Below are 16,258 nucleotides of genomic sequence, written 5' to 3'. Positions count from 1 at the left end.
CCTGTTCTGCGTCAATTATCGTCGCGACGTCATCCGTCTGCTGCTTTTGGACAAAGAGAGCTGGCGCTGGATCTGCTGTGGCGCACCCAGTTTGTGTTCCAGTGGGTGTGACGAATGCTTCTATGCCAAGTATATGGTCTCGGGGCACAACTGTCTATTGCGATGCCAAGTCTCAGAACTGGATCCGGATTCCCTGTTCTTTTTTTTTTTTTTTTTTTTTAAGAAATTTTTTTTAACCAACCAGACCACGGCTCACCGATAATCCAGATTTTTTGCTTGAATTTAAGTTGCTCGAATTTGTTTGAATGTCTTATGACCATTAGATGAAATAAAAATGACATAAAAATGACCTGGTGGTCTTAGATTGTACTCAATCCAATAGTTAGAAGTTATCTAAGTAAATTCAAGCAACATAAATTCAAGTAGAGAAGCCAAATTCTTTAGAACTTGAGAGTTGAGAGACATGGAATTACAGTAGTGTTCACCTTGTCAATAATTGACCAATAGATTCACAGTCAGTCACAGTTTGATGTAAATTTTTTAGAGTTCTCGCCTTTTGAGACTTGGTTATCGTCATAGTAGCCTTCCATATTATGCTTTCATATTAGTTTTTGGAGCAGAATCAAATGGTATTTGAATTAAGACTCAACTTTTAAAACTACCCTGGTGGCACATGAACTAATATTTCGTTACTCATTATTCGAGTTTCATACAACCCAGGCATCCGCAGCTAATTGTTGTCATCTGCCAAGAATCTTATTAACTTTATGACTAATTGGCTTTGTAAGTTTTTGATGGAAGATTGTATTCATTCCCAGTGGTATCACATAATGTATTCATGTGTGGTATCACAGTCGGTCTTCTCTCTAACTCTTAAACACTGATACAAAGACTTGAAATCTAGGCTTGAAAAAGCATATAAGAAATAGGACAAAATATTGGTCACTCCTTATACTTTGAGGGTCTCGATAGTTTAGTCCTCGTGTTTTCAATTGTAATCTATCACTCCTCAAACTATTCTATCTCAGACAATGTGGTCCATCAGTTTACTGTTCGTGAATGACACTGTTAAATTGTTGACTTGACATTTTTTTTAATGCCAACTCAGCTGAGTGCATGTCATATCAGAGAAAAAGTTACAATAAACGCTTCATTTTCTCTCTTATCCAAAAAATCCTACCAAGCTTGACTAAAATCCAAAGAGCTGACCATGGTGACAACCTTCTTGTACTCTGATTGGGTTGCACTTTCCCATGGTCTAAAGGTCCTGCAGTATCAGTCACAGTCATCATATTCAGATCATGTTTCAGTAATCAAACGGAATTCATAGATCACTAGTTCTTGTTCTTCATCCTTGGACCTGCAACTTCATCACTTTCCCAAACCTTGCCTTCAATTTTATTTGATAACTAATAGAGAGAGATGAGGTAATAATCACATATTTGGAATGTTCAAGGTCTCAAGTTTTGTTGGTCAGATCCTCTTACTGGTATAGCTTCCACAAATTATTAAAGAAAACGTACCTGACCAATCTTGTAGGCGAACTCTTAAAACTAATGAAACTTCCACCAATTAAGTTCTTCCACAAGTTAATATCTTCCACCAACTTTTGTTCGATTCCCAAATTTGTAATTATATAAATTCTCAAACTCTCCACGAACCCAACACCTTGTACAAATGTACAAATGAATCCCCCAATAACCACAAGACCTAGTGGATCCATAACTTTCCCAAATCAAAATCAACCTCAACTCTTAATCAAAGAACAAAAAAAATAATAATAATAAAAAATCAATCCCACCTCCTTCTACTCGTTATTTATCCTCGTTTTTGATTACTTTGAGTATCATTATCTCTCTTCTCTCTTCGCTCACCGGCAATGTCCATAGACCGGAGCCTATCTCGTGTGGTGGCTCACCGCGTCGCGCCTCATACGACTACCATGACGGGAGTTGGCGGCGGCATTGAGCATCGAGAGGTTTCTACTGAACGAGGATCTCTAAATCAATGAAAAGAAAGGTGGGTTTGATTGGTTAGGAGGAGAAAAAGTTGATTTTTCTTATTAGGAACTAGGTTTGGTTTGCTCAATCAGATTGATGACATTTTACACTCTGAGATCGCGCCACATGGCCATGTCACTGAGTTAACTGTCATTTTGGATGGAGATATTAGTAAGGGAAAATTTAACAACATTACATCAACTTTGCTTCACTGATAATTAAGATTTTTTTAATATTCTGAAATAGCACATCAGTACATGAACTAATAAACCCAGTGTCAGTTTTGTACACGTCGTTAAGTTTTTGGTAATGAGTCTAAATACATGAGGGTAAAATGATATTTTGACAATGTAACCCAATCCTTACCCACCACAGCCATAGGCGTGCATATTGTATGTTCTAATGTTGCACCCACCGCTAGCTACTCCTACTATGTTTTTGTGGGTTGCCAGAGCAATTAGAAGTTGGGTCTGGCGGAGATGGGGTCGGAGTGGAGATGGTTGACGACGGTTAGGCGGCTGGGAGTGGAGCTTGGAGGAGGCGGTGTGGAAATGGGATCAGAGGTGGAAGTAGGGGAGGGGAACTGGAGAGGGGAGGAGCGGCAGGAGTCGTCGGAGCATTTGTGGGACTTGTCGTGGAGGCCGTGGTTGAGAATCCCAAATCCTAAGACGATGCCGACACGAACAAGAACTGTTACGATGAAGATAAAAATCTTTGTGGCTTTGCCAACATAACACATGTTTGGGTTTGTTTCCACTTATGTTTCTGTTTTTGGGTTGGGATGGCACATTGCCATAAGAGTTGCTATTAAAAATGTTTCATCTCCATTCTCACTGACGAGTATCATCGAAAACTTGCAACAAAGGCATCAAAAATTCCAAGATCTGAGTCCACGTTAAGACCAATAACAACTAAATCGGAGCCATCCTTTCTAAGAGCTTTAAGAAGATTCAAATTAATTTTGCTACGACGGCCTAGATCTAAGGATCCGTCGGACCCCCGCCTCTTGTTTTCGACCTTAGACTCTTGAGTAGAAACGATGAAGAGGAGAAGCAAGAATCCACACTTGTACCTGAAACCCATCACACCACAAATTGGAATCCGAGGGGGAAAGAGGATCTGAATCGCAAAAGCCTCTCTCTCTCTCTCATTGGGATTCTAAGTAAAGTGGAATTAGAAAATGGAGAGATCTGAGAGAGAGATACCAATTGCAAAAGCGAAGATCCCTATTGAACAGACTAATTTATGACACCTAACATACCACTTAATGGATTAGTTAACGGTGTGCACTAATAAGGATATCTGGGAACTCCACATGGATGGCTCCTCCAACAGAAAACAAAGCGGTGCTGGGATTGTCCTCACTGGCCTCGAAGGGAACCCGTTTGATTATGCTCTTCGTTTTGACTTCAAAGCATCTAATAATACAGCTGAGTACGAAGCCCTGATCAAAAGCATCTAAACTGGATTGAGTTGAGTTTGACATCTAAACTAGCTTGGAGTCTTGGACACAAGTATTTTTCTTAATAACCATAGTGTCACAACCTGCCAAGTTCCTTGGGCATATTGGGAGCAAGCATTGCCCAAGGATAATTTTCGGAGCACACTAGAGTGTTCTAGAACGTTGTGGGAAGCCTCGGAGGTGTCCGGATACATTGGGAAGTCTCTAGGAGACTATGGAATTCTCTAGAATCTTTGAGGAGGCTCAAGCAACTAGAGATCCCTAGAACTCTCTAGAACACTCTAGGCCTTGTATAGATATTTTAATTAGGACTTCCCTAGAGACATGTAGAAGTCTCTAGACTTTGTCTTTATTTGTAAAGTCCTAGATTACTCTAGAACTTTAGGCAAGGGGAAGGATGCCTATAAATAGGGAGGCACCCGTCTCATTTTTGTACATAGAGAAAGCATTGCATTACCAAGCCTTGTAAAGCATTCTTAAAGCTTAATACAAGTTCTTGCTTTCTAAGTGTTCTTCTTGTCTTCTTTCGGTTGTTCTAGCCAAGTGTTGTGCGTGAGTAAGGCTGACTTAGCGCAAGGAGGGTGCTAAGGCCGCACGAGTAGCTTAGGAAAAGTAAGCTCGTGACAGTTGGTATCAGAGCAGAAGTTCGATCGGAACCTCGCTCGACACAATGGTAAAACACGGCGCTACCAAAGGTGCAACAGGATCCAACCCTTCCGAGGAAGTTACGCAAAGGGGAAGTCGCGACAAGCATGTCAACCCTGACGTTCTAAGGCGGGAACGGTCTAAGGACATGATCTCTGCTTTCGACTCACGCCTATCTCAGGTGGAAGAGGGCGTGAGTGGCATTAGGCCCAGGTGGATGATCTAAGCCAACGGGTAGACGGCTTAGAGGCGGAGGATGCTGCCATCCACACTGCGATCAAGGGCATGTTGGCCCAACTAGAGGAGTCCTTGCGGGGCGAGATGGCGAAGATGCGCGAGGAGTTCATGGGGGAACTCACCAAAATGCGTCAAGTCAACGAGAAGGAGTTGAATGGCACGCTTGCACGCATGGAGGAGATGCATAGGGACTTGATCCTATGCAAGCGCGCATTGGCTACGGGAGCCGGCACCAGCAGTATTGTGGAGGCTAAGCGCATTGAGGTGCCAAAGCCTAAGAGTTTCGGGGGCTCGCGCAACGCTCGTGAAGTTGATAACTTCTTATAGGGGCTAGACCAATACTTTGGAGCCGTAGGCATCACCGAAGAGGACGCCAAGATTAGAACCGCGGCTCTCTACCTCACCGACACTGCCATGTTATGATGGAGGAGAAGGCGAGGAGATATTGAGAAAGGTACGTGCACCATCGACACCTTTGATGACTTCACTTGAGAACTCAAGAGACAATTTTGTCCCGAGAATGCCGAGGATGAGGCAAGAGCTCGCTTGTGAAGGCTCAAGCACTCGGGGTCTATTCGGGATTATATTAAGGACTTCACCAACTTAGTGCTTGAGATTCCCGATTTACCCGACAAGGATGCTCTCTTCAATTTTATGGATGGTCTCCAACCATGGGCTAAGACCGAGCTAAGGCGACGTGGAGTGCAAGACCTTGCTACCGCCATAACTGTGGCCGAAAGCCTAATCGACTACACTAGTCCAAAGGAGTCCAAGAGCAAGCCAAAGGAAAAGAAGAGTAGTTATGCCAAAGGTGGGGGAGACAAAGGCCAATGCAAAGACGAGCCCCGTCAAGATAACTACGCGGCAAGAAGCAAAGACAAAGGCAATCAAAAGGATGTGAGGAGTTCAAATCCCAACAACAACAAGTGCTTCCTTTGTGATGGGCCGCATTGGGCTAGAGATTGTCCGCAAAAGAGGGCACTAAGTGCACTCTTAGGGAATCATCAAGGTGAAGCCGAGGGCGGCGACGAAGGTGTAAGCATGGGGTCGATGCAATTACTCAACGTAATTCGATCGACACCCAAAGTCCAAGCCAAAGGCCTACACTTCGTCGACTTGACAATTGGAGGGAAGCCAACGTCCACAATGCTCGATACGGGGGCAACCCACAATTTCATCTCGATTGAAGAAGCCCGAAGGCTAGGGCTATGAGGGAGTGATGGAGGGGGCTCCATCAAGGCGGTTAACTCACCCGCCCGACCAATTCAAGGTGTGATTCGAGGAGTCAAGACTACCGTGGGGGCATGGTGTGGAAACTTGGACTTCTCGATTGTTCCAATGGATGACTACAAAGTCGTCCTAGGGTTGGAATTCTATGATCAAATCAAGGCCATACCGGTGCCGTTCGCCAATAGCATGTGTATCATAGATGGCGACAAGGCGTGCGTTGTGCCGACAAAGAGAGGCGCCAAGCAAGACTCGAAGGTGTTGTCGGCACTACAATTCAAGAAGGGCGTCAAGAGGGAAGAGGAGAGCTACCTAGCCATCCTCAAGGAGTACGATGATGAGGAGCCGAGGCCACAAGACGACGTGCCCAAGGAGGTAGCCAAAGTGCTTGAAGAGTTCAAGGATGTGTCACCATCCGAGTTACCCAAGAGACTACCACCAAGGAGGGAAGTCGACCATGCAATTGAGTTGGAGTCGGGAACCAAGCCACCTGCCATGGGCGCATACCGCATGGCACCACCCGAGTTGGCGGAGCTAAGGAGGCAATTGAAGGAGTTATTGGACGCGGGATTCATTAGACCTTCGAAAGCACCCTTTGGTGCCTCGGTCTTGTTTCAAAAGAAGAAAGATGGTTCTCTTCGCATGTGCATCGACTATAGGGCGCTCAACAAGGTCACGGTGAAGAACAAGTACCCCATCCCTCTCATTGCCGACTTGTTTGATCAATTGGGGCATGCACGTTACTTCACGAAGTTGGATCTTCGATCGGGGTATTACAAAGTGCGCATAGCCGAGGGTGATGAACCAAAAACCGCGTGCATCACAAGGTATGGTTCTTACGAGTTCTTGGTTATGCCCTTTGGTCTAACAAATGCACCGGCGACGTTTTGTACCTTGATGAATAAGATATTACACCCTTATCTTGATCGGTTTGTGATCGTCTATTTAGACGACATTGTGGTGTATAGCCAAACCATGGAGGAGCATGTAGAGCACTTGAGGGAAGTGTTCAAAGTGCTAAGGGAAAATGAGCTATACATCAAGAGAGAGAAGTGCTCCTTTGCAAAGAATGAGGTGTTGTTCTTGGGGCACAAGATCAAGGATGGCAAGCTTATGATGGAAGATTGCAAGGTACATGTCATCCAAGAATGGGAGCCACCCACCAAGGTACATGAGTTAAGATCTTTTCTTGGGTTAGTGAATTATTACCACCGTTTTATCAAGGGATATTCGGCAAGGGCCGCTCCACTAACCGACCTTCTCAAGAAAAACAAGGCATGGGAGTGGACGACAAAGTGCCAAGAAGCCTTTGAAGACTTGAAGAAGGCAATATGCGAGGAGCCCGTGTTAAGCCTATCCGATCACACCAAGCCATATGAGTTACACACCGATGCTTCCGACTTTGCCATTGGAGGCGTGCTCATGCAAGAAAGACATCCGGTTGCCTATGAGAGTCGGAAGCTTAACGACACGGAGCGTCGCTACACGGTGCAAGAGAAGGAGATGACGGCCATCATCCATTGCCTTAGAGTGTGGCGGCACTACTTGCTTGGGACAAGGTTCGTAATCATGACCGACAACGTGGCGACAAGCTACTTTCAAACACAAAAGAAGCTAAGTCCGAAGCAAGCTTGATGGCAAGATTTCTTGGCGGAGTTCGACTATGTCATGGAGTACAAGCGGGGAAAGGTGAACGTGGTAGCCGACGCACTAAGCCGGAAGGCGGAATTTGCAAGCATATCGCAAGTCACTAGCCCACTCTTGAACAAGAACAAGGAGGGACTCAAGGCGGATCCACAAGCACAAAGTGTCATCGCCTTGATAAAGGAGGGCAAGACACGAAGGTTTTGGATGGAGGAAGACCTCCTATACACGAAGGGCCGCCGCATCTATGTGCCAAAGTGGGGCAACTTGAGAAGGGAGCTCATGAAAGAATGTCATGACTCCAAGTGGGCCGGCCATCAGGGAGTAAGGCGCACACTTGCTTTGTTGAAGTCCACCTATTATTGGCCAAGGATGCGCGATGGAGTCGAGGAGTATGTGAGGACATGTCTTGTATGCCAACAAGACAAGGTAGTCCAACAACAGCCGGGGGGCTTGCTCGACCCCTTGCCCATTCCCGAGAGACTATGGAAGAGTGTCTCTATGGACTTCATCACTTGTTTGCCAAAGTCCGAGGGGTTTAAGAGCATTATCGTGGTGGTGGACCGATTTAGCAAGTATGCAACCTTCATGGCCGCATCAGCCGATTGCACGGCCGAGGAGACCGCTAAGCTATTCCTTAGCAACGTGGTCAAGTTTTAGGACGTTCCGAAGAACATTGTGAGTGACCGAGACCCACGCTTCACCGGAAGATTTTGGACGGAGCTTTTCAAGATGCTTGGGTCGGACTTAAGCTTTTCAACAAGCTTCCACCCACAAAGTGATGGGCAAACGGAGCGCACCAATGCTCTCTTGGAGCTATACTTGCGGCACTATGTGAGTGCCAATCAAAAGGATTGGGCCAAGCTTCTTGACGTGGCACAATTTTCTTATAACTTGCAACAAAGCGAGGCCACCAACAAGAGTCCTTTTGAGATTGTCTTGGGGCAACAACCAATGACGCCTCTTTCCCTTGCCACTTGTTACGAGGGAAAGAGTCCCGCCGCATTCAAGTTTGCCAAGTCGTGGCACGAGCAAAGGGAGTTAGCTCGCGCGGCGTTGCATAAGGCCGCCTCAAGGATGAAGAAGTGGGCGGATAAAAAGAGGAGGCACGTGGAGTTCAAGGAAGGGGACCTTGTACTCGTGAAGCTCTTGCCACAACAATTCAAACCCTTTAGGAAGGTGCATAAAGGCTTGATACGCAAGTATGAGGGGCCGTTTGAAGTTATCAAACGTGTGGGCAAGGTTTCATACAAGCTTCATCTTCCGCCCAAGTTGAAGATACATCCGGTCTTCCATGTAAGCATGTTGAGGCCTTACAATAAAGATGTGGAAGACCCATCAAGGGGAATTTCGCATCGGGCACCAACGGCAGTTGTCACCTCCTTTGACAAGGAAGTAGACGAGATACTTGCGGACCGCGTCATCCGGCGTCGAGGCGTGCCAAGCTACAAGGAGTATTTCGTCAAGTGGAGAGGGTTGCCCGATACGGAGGCAAGTTGGGAGTCCGAGGATTTGCTTTGGCAATTCAAGGACAAAATCCAACGCTACCATAAGCAAGATGCGACGAGGGCGTCGCGGACTTAGGTGGGGGAGAATGTCACAACCTGCCAAGTTCCTTGGGCATATTGGGAGCAAGCATTGCCCAAGGATAATTTTCGGAGCACACTAGAGTGTTCTAGAACGTTGTGGGAAGCCTCAGAGGTGTCTGGATACATTGGGAAGTCTCTAGGAGACTATGGAATTCTCTAGAATCTTTGAGGAGGCTCAAGCAACTAGAGATCCCTAGAACTCTCTAGAACACTCTAGGCCTTGTATAGATATTTTAATTAGGACTTCCCTAGAGACATGTAGAAGTCTCTAGACTTTGTCTTTATTTGTAAAGTCCTAGATTACTCTAGAACTTTAGGCAAGGGGAAGGATGCCTATAAATAGGGAGGCACCCGTCTCATTTTTGTACATAGAGAAAGCATTGCATTACCAAGCCTTGTAAAGCATTCTTAAAGCTTAATACAAGTTCTTGCTTTCTAAGTGTTCTTCTTGTCTTCTTTCGGTTGTTCTAGCCAAGTGTTGTGCGTGAGTAAGGCTGACTTAGCACAAGGAGGGTGCTAAGGCCGCACGAGTAGCTTAGGAAAAGTAAGCTCGTGACAATAGGCTAACTAAATATCATTGTTCTTATTTGATAAAAATTAAAATTCACTCTCACACGAGGACGTAGTAAATTTTTATTTTTATTTTTTTATTAAAATAAGTAAAATTTAATTTTTACCCACAGAGAGTAGTAAAATTATGAGCAGTCAGTCAACCCCCTCAAAGAGTGTCTCACTAGTTCAGTTTGCGATCTGAGAGTCGCAGCATCAGTCTTGGTCTACCTCCTCCTCCTAATCACACCATGTTGAAGCTCCTCCTCACCTTCGTAACCCTAACCCTCCCCTTTCTCGTCCACTCCTTCTCGCCGGACCACCCCACCGATCGCCGCGTCCTCGTCTTGCTCGATGACCTCGCCGTCAAATCCTCGCACTCGCTCTTCTTCAAGACTCTCCAGTCTCGCGGCTTCGACCTCGATTTCAAGCTCGCCGACGATCCCAAGATCGGGCTACAGCGTTACGGCCAGTACAACTATGACGCCTTGATCCTCTTCTCTCCGACTGTTGACCGTAAGTCATGTTCCCCTAGGGTTTTATTTTCTGAGAAAATTGTGGATGTAGATCAATTTGAGTTTAAATTGTTAGATTTTGCGAGCATTTGTGAATTGAGGAAGGATTTGTTTTGGCAATGATGTTATGGATCATGTGATGTAGGTTTCGGAGGATCCATTGATCTGGCTGCTATACTGGATTTTGTGGATTCCGGTCATGATTTGATTATTGCAGCTGATACTAATGCATCTGATTTAATCCGACAAATCTCTGTTGAGTGCGGAGTTGATTTCGATGAGGTTAGTGTATTGTCTCTTGATGTTTCGGTCTGGTTTAGGGTATTTTCTTTTGCTGTCATATATTTGGAATTTCCTGTAAGTTCTGTTAAAGCATATGTTATTTGCAATGATGTTTAGAATTGATTTGTTATTTGAAAATCGGCGTATCTGCATCAATGTTTTACTAATGTCTCTGTCACAACACTTCCTTTTCTAATCCAATATCCTGTTTCAGAGATTTGTAGTGAAATTATCAGAATCTAGTAACAACCAGAGCAATGCTATTACTGTATGTTATTTCAATCACATATCAGAATTTGAGTTCTTTGCAATTAACTTCTGATGTGTCTATATGTGTTTCTGTTATATCTGGAGCTGTTCCTTAGTGACTACATGAATAAGGTCATTTAGTAAGAGCATATTGGCAATTATTGGTTTTCATTGCACCCAATTCTTGTGCATTGTTGTTATAATATGTATGTACAATGGAAAGGGTGAACAAAAAGAGAAAAAGAAATGAAATGTGTTAACAAAACAAAAGTAACAATACTGCTACTATTTGATTTCATATTCTTCAAGGATCATTGGCTACCAGTATTTGTCTCCTTACCTCTAACTCATACAAAATTTTCCATTTGCTGACCTTTTCAACTAGCATTTTTTTTTTAGCTTGATTAATGATTCTCAATGTTTGACTAAATTATATGTAATGGCTGCAGGACCCTTCAGCGATGGTTATAGATCACACGAGCTACGCAGTTTCAGACAATGAAGGAGATCATACACTGATTGCAAGTGATAATATCATTACGTCTGATGTAATTTTGGGAAGCAAGAAAATTGAGGCAAGCTTCATTCCTGACACTCTCACCATTAGGCGTTCAATTTTAATAATGCTTATTGTGCACACATCTTTTTCTTAATCAAGTTCCTGTATGAAGTGTTTGAGTTTTACATTTCTTTTTTCCAAAAGGAATTAATCTTTCCTTTTCTTTTGTTTCCTTTCCTTACCTTCAAAAAATTAAATTGAATATGTTTAGTTTGCTCTTCGGTTATTGCTTTACTTCTAACAATGTACTGAACTCTAACAATATGTTAAGTTTTCTCTTTGGTTATTGCTTTAATTCTTCGATTAAGTTGATGTTTCACCAAAAAAAAAAAGGAACTTTGATATAGTTAGTTGACCAAACTAATATATCTAATGAAGTTAACTAGGTACTAGTCTGGCCACCTTTATGCTGTAACATATTTTATGAAGTTCAACATTTTATTTCTGAGTAACCAACAGTAGCTTTAGCAAGATTTTTGAACAATTGCAATTGTGGATGGGGTGGATGAATCAGGGACAAATTTCTACACGTTGTACTAGCGAAGTGCGACTATAATGCCTCTGTCTTTGATATGATATTCTTTGGTATTTCTGCCACAGGCTCCTGTACTTTTCAAGGGCATTGGCCATACAATTAATCCTGAAAATAGCTTGGTAAGATTTTCATTTATCCATGTTCAATGCATTGCAACAGCTAAGGGAACTAAACCTTTGTGCCAATCATACTTTTCAATTCTGATTGCTTACATGCTTTGTTGAAGGTTTTGAAAGTTCTCTCGGCTTCACCTTCAGCATATTCAGCTAATCCCAAAAGCAAGTTGTCTAGTCCTCCATCACTCACTGGATCTTCTATATCATTAGTCTCAGTTGTGCAGGTAAGTTGACTCCATCCTGCAATAGGCTACACCCGTCTTTGATCTGTGCCTTATATGATGCATCCTTCAAGAAGAAATGATATTGATGATAGTTTTAATTAAGTCAAGACTTACTATTTGCTCATATTTCAATTTGACATAAATACTCTCTCTCTCTTTTCTCTCTCTCTCTCTCTCTCTCTCTCTCTCTCACTCATAGGAGTACTGTTCCACATGTATTTAGTACTGAACATCATGAACTAAATGAGTACATTGGGAATATCTTTACATGGATTCATCCAACTCATTAAGTGGATGACTTTGAGTGCTTTTGATTGTACATTGTTTCCTACATCAGATCGAGTGCAATTAGTTTATACATTGGATTTCCTGTAACCTTTTTTTCCTTTTTTCCTTCTTTTCCCATGTAGGCAAGAAACAATGCTCGGGTTTTGATCTCGGGTTCATTAAGTATGTTCAGTGATCGGTATGTGACAGATTCCATCTAAATGTTGTTCTCTTATTTTGTGATTGTTTTGTCTAACAAGATTAATTTCTCTTTTCAGATTTTTTAGATCTAAGGTGCAGAAGGCTGGAAGACCAGATAAGTAAGTGACATTCTAAATAGATTTCTTTGTCATACTTGTCATAATGATGTTAGGACAATTAAGACATCCATTTCTGACCGCAACACTATGAGCTTGTATATCGAGGAAGTGTAAAAAAAATTCTAATTCGTGGTAAAATATAGCTTTGCCTATTGGCAGTTGACTCATAGTTATATCAGATATCGTGAAGTGGTTGGGCTGTAGTTTAGTTGGTGGCATATCCTGAAAAGGATATCCCAAGTTCAAATCCTCCCTCACAAATGTAATAATGGATAAAGTGGCTATAGTGATAATTCAGCATTTACGATTTATGCATTGATAAATTGTACATTAGTCTGTGACCACCTATATGAAGGAGGAATTTGTTTTTTAAACATGATGATGAATTATGATTCATGTGGAAGTTGCTAAAAAGTTTTAGATTTCACTAGACATATGCCTACTAGAGTAGGAAGGATCACAAGTTCATAACCTGTGCATGCATCATAAGATGTTTTCCTACACACTTATACAGACTGACTACTTTTATGAATAAGTAATATGCTTATGTGATTGTGTGTTTTGTTTATCTGTTTTAACTGCAAAGAGTATTCTGTTTGAATAATGAATTAACAACAGATTTATTTTGTGATAGCAGACATGAGAAATCAGCTAATGAGCAGTTTGTGACTGAACTTAGCAAGTGGGTTTTCCACGAAAGAGGTCATCTGAAGGTGAGGAAAATTTGTTCTATTGTTAATCAGGATATTATGGATCTATTCATTTAGACATAAACAATGAAGAAGTCTAAGTGAAGTAAAACAAAACTAAACGCAAAAGGATAAAAGTAAAAGAGCTAATATAGGGTGCCTGCTAGTTGGAGAATAAATCTCATAGCTCATTTTGGTCATGTATAAGTTTTCTTTGGGATTGTTGACCCTTACTAAAACTTGATTTGATATGTAGGCTGTGAATGTAAGACACCACAAAGTTGGGGAAACAGATGAACCTGCTATCTACAGGATCAACGATGATGTGGTAATTTTTTTACTGTTTTAGTCAAACTCCACAAACTGAAAGTATACTTTTTGGCATCTGATACTGACATCACAATTGAAGGAATATTCGGTTGAGATTTATGAATGGCATGGAAAAAGTTGGGAACCATATGTTGCTGATGATGTCCAAGTGCAGTTTTATATGATGAGTCCCTACGTTCTGAAAACCTTATCAACTGATAAGAAGGTAATGCATATCATTTAGCTACAGACTTATCATTTAGCTACAGACTTTCTGTGAACACCCTTTTCTTACAATCATTTGGCAATTGCAGGGTCATTATTTTACAGCATTCAAGGTTCCAGATATTTACGGGGTTTTCCAATTCAAGGTGGAGTACAATAGGCTTGGTTATACAAGCGTAGCTCTATCAAAGCAGGTATGAAATGTTCCATAATGTAAGAGAAGATGGTAGTATTTAACACAGACGCTTCTTTTTAACTTTGCCGCCTAATGGGATGCTTCTGAAGTAAATGGACACCTCTGTAGGTTTGAAGCTTTGTAATTAACCATCGACTCAGATTAAGTCAAAGATTCAAATTACTGGAGTTCCTGCTAGTTAGAGTTTAATGCAAATTTTATCAGAGTTTAACATAGGTAGTTGAAACATGTGGAAACTACAAGTTAACTCTGCAAAGCAAGATGGTGTGTGTAGGTGTAGGCTTGTAGCGCAGAGCAAGAATTGTTCTGAACTGCACATAACAATTTACTCTTGCCAATCAACATGCTATTTTTTTTTTTTTTTATCTTGCATTGTGTGTCATGATTTCTAGTTGGTGTATTGTCATTTATCGTGGATTTGACTGATATCACTGGATGTTGAATTGCAGATTCCTGTTCGACCATTCAGACACAATGAATATGAAAGATTTATACCAGCAGCTTATCCTTATTATGGAGCAACATTTACTATGGTAACTCCTGCTCTCTGAAACTGATCGCTATTATATAATAAACATATCATAAGATGGATCTGGTTTGTTGGACCCCTTGCAGTTGAAGCGGAATGTCTTTTTCAATTTATAACTCTTTGCACTGTTGTCCACCTCTCTTGGTTGAAACCTATGGCCTTTTTCAGATTACATTAAGCCAGATGTCTTGGTCAAGTGGTCTTTAACTAGTGTCTACGATTGGCCACTTGCAGATTACATATCACTCATAGGTCTAGGTAGCTGGTCCTGTGATACTGTTACTAGTGTCTAGCATTGGCTCATTTCCGATTGATTTTCAATCTGTTGTTGATGTCGTGGGAGATTCACATCGACTGGTGTTGCAGTTCTAGTTTACATCTTTTCCTTACAGTAAATATTTGGTGAAAGTACAGAGGTTTCCGAACCATTCTGATAATATTAAATTTGGATTTGATGCAGATGGCAGGTTTCTTCGTTTTCACAGCCGTCCACCTATACAACAAGTAGCTGTAGGATAATTGTGTACGGGAAGAGATGTAATGCCGTATTAACAGCTTAGCTTCGACAATGGAAATTTTGATTAGGCAAAAATATGAATATGCAGACAGGGCTATGTTATAGATCCTTATATTTAATGACATTTGAAGAAATTGTTACTCCCATCTATTTTGTTAAGGCAATTAAATAGACACCATCATTCACGCAATCGTTACATATTCTATCGGCCCATCTGTCAACAAATCTCAGCATAAATGCGTTTATAAAATTTTCTTAAAACTGGTTCGGGTAATATGCTTCTGTAAATGCTGGAAAAAGAAAATAGTCAAAATACATCATATATCATTATATCCTGTATTTTGGACTTGGAATTGCAAATGCATTGTGGAGTATCAACGGACTACTGTACTAGTGTTTGGTCTTATTTGGAGTCTGAGTCTGTTTTCAAATTTCCAACAAAAACTTGGGTCTCAGCTCTCATGTAGGGGCTGCTTCATTGTAAGAGTTTAAATACAGAAGCCTCTTGGGCATCTTGATCCTGATCGATTGAGTTAAATGGCTCTAGGAGCTTCTCTTGAGTCTTGGTCTTGGAGTAGGCCAACGTTGGCAATTGCCATCGGTTACAAAATATTGTTTCTCTAAAACCATGCTTCAAATAAATAGAGTATATTTTGGATGTGAAGAACACTATTTATCGGTCTCCATGGGGGGATAGTTACATCTTTAGCACAATCCATCACAAGTTTTGAATCTCCTTGTACTAGGACATTAGTGAAGCATAAACCTTGTGAATAATCTCCTTGTACTGTAACAATTTGTATATTATGCTGTTGCTGCTGTCTCTTGCCCGTTCTATTTGACACGATGGGTATACCAAATATTATGAGCAATGCATAAACCTTTGAAGTTTGGTTGAACAATAATCTTGTGACAGCTATGTACAAGAATCTGTAGCTAGATCATTATAATTGGTTTGGTTTTGTTGTTATGATTATTTGTCTTATATTTTGTTGCCCATCTATTGTTTTTATGATATTTAAGTTTTGCTTGAAGATTTGTACATCAAAGTATTGAAAATGAGTAACATTGATAGTTATGAGAAAGTCATGGTTTCATGTCCAGATTATAAATGTCGGTTTTAGATATACTTGATTTTGGTGAATGAGGATTGTTCACTTGCGGCTTTAGATACTAACCCATTTCAGTGAACAAGGGCTAGTAATTTCAAGTTTTCAACCATTTCTCCAAAAGCTACATAATAAAGCAAAGAGTAATGCATCAGAGAGATTCCCATTAGAACAAGTCATCAATCTCCGAAGAGTGCAGATGTCCCTGTCTGTTTTCTCATCACTTGCAAATGCCTAGAACCTAAAGACTATTTCATAATGTCT

At 41.6% G+C, this 16,258-nt stretch overlaps 1 protein-coding gene across 1 annotated transcript; it reads left to right on the top strand.

Annotated features, from left to right (window-relative positions):
• The first annotated feature begins 9,185 nt into the window (after positions 1-9,185).
• LOC101306475 (dolichyl-diphosphooligosaccharide--protein glycosyltransferase 48 kDa subunit-like) lies at positions 9,186-15,075 on the top strand. The gene is made up of 13 exons (XM_004289573.1): positions 9,186-9,869; positions 10,014-10,150; positions 10,849-10,974; positions 11,559-11,612; positions 11,720-11,833; positions 12,244-12,299; positions 12,379-12,420; positions 13,058-13,133; positions 13,366-13,437; positions 13,519-13,644; positions 13,733-13,837; positions 14,289-14,372; positions 14,829-15,075. Exons 1-13 carry the CDS (start codon positions 9,605-9,607, stop codon positions 14,874-14,876), a joined length of 1,305 nt encoding a protein of 434 aa, XP_004289621.1. The 5' UTR covers positions 9,186-9,604; the 3' UTR covers positions 14,877-15,075.
• The last annotated feature ends 1,183 nt before the right edge of the window (positions 15,076-16,258 follow it).

The sequence above is a fragment of the Fragaria vesca genome, linkage group LG2 (genome assembly GCF_000184155.1).
Source record: "Fragaria vesca subsp. vesca linkage group LG2, FraVesHawaii_1.0, whole genome shotgun sequence".
Classification (NCBI taxonomy): domain Eukaryota; kingdom Viridiplantae; phylum Streptophyta; class Magnoliopsida; order Rosales; family Rosaceae; genus Fragaria; species Fragaria vesca.
This window is presented reverse-complemented; position numbering and strand designations above follow the sequence as displayed.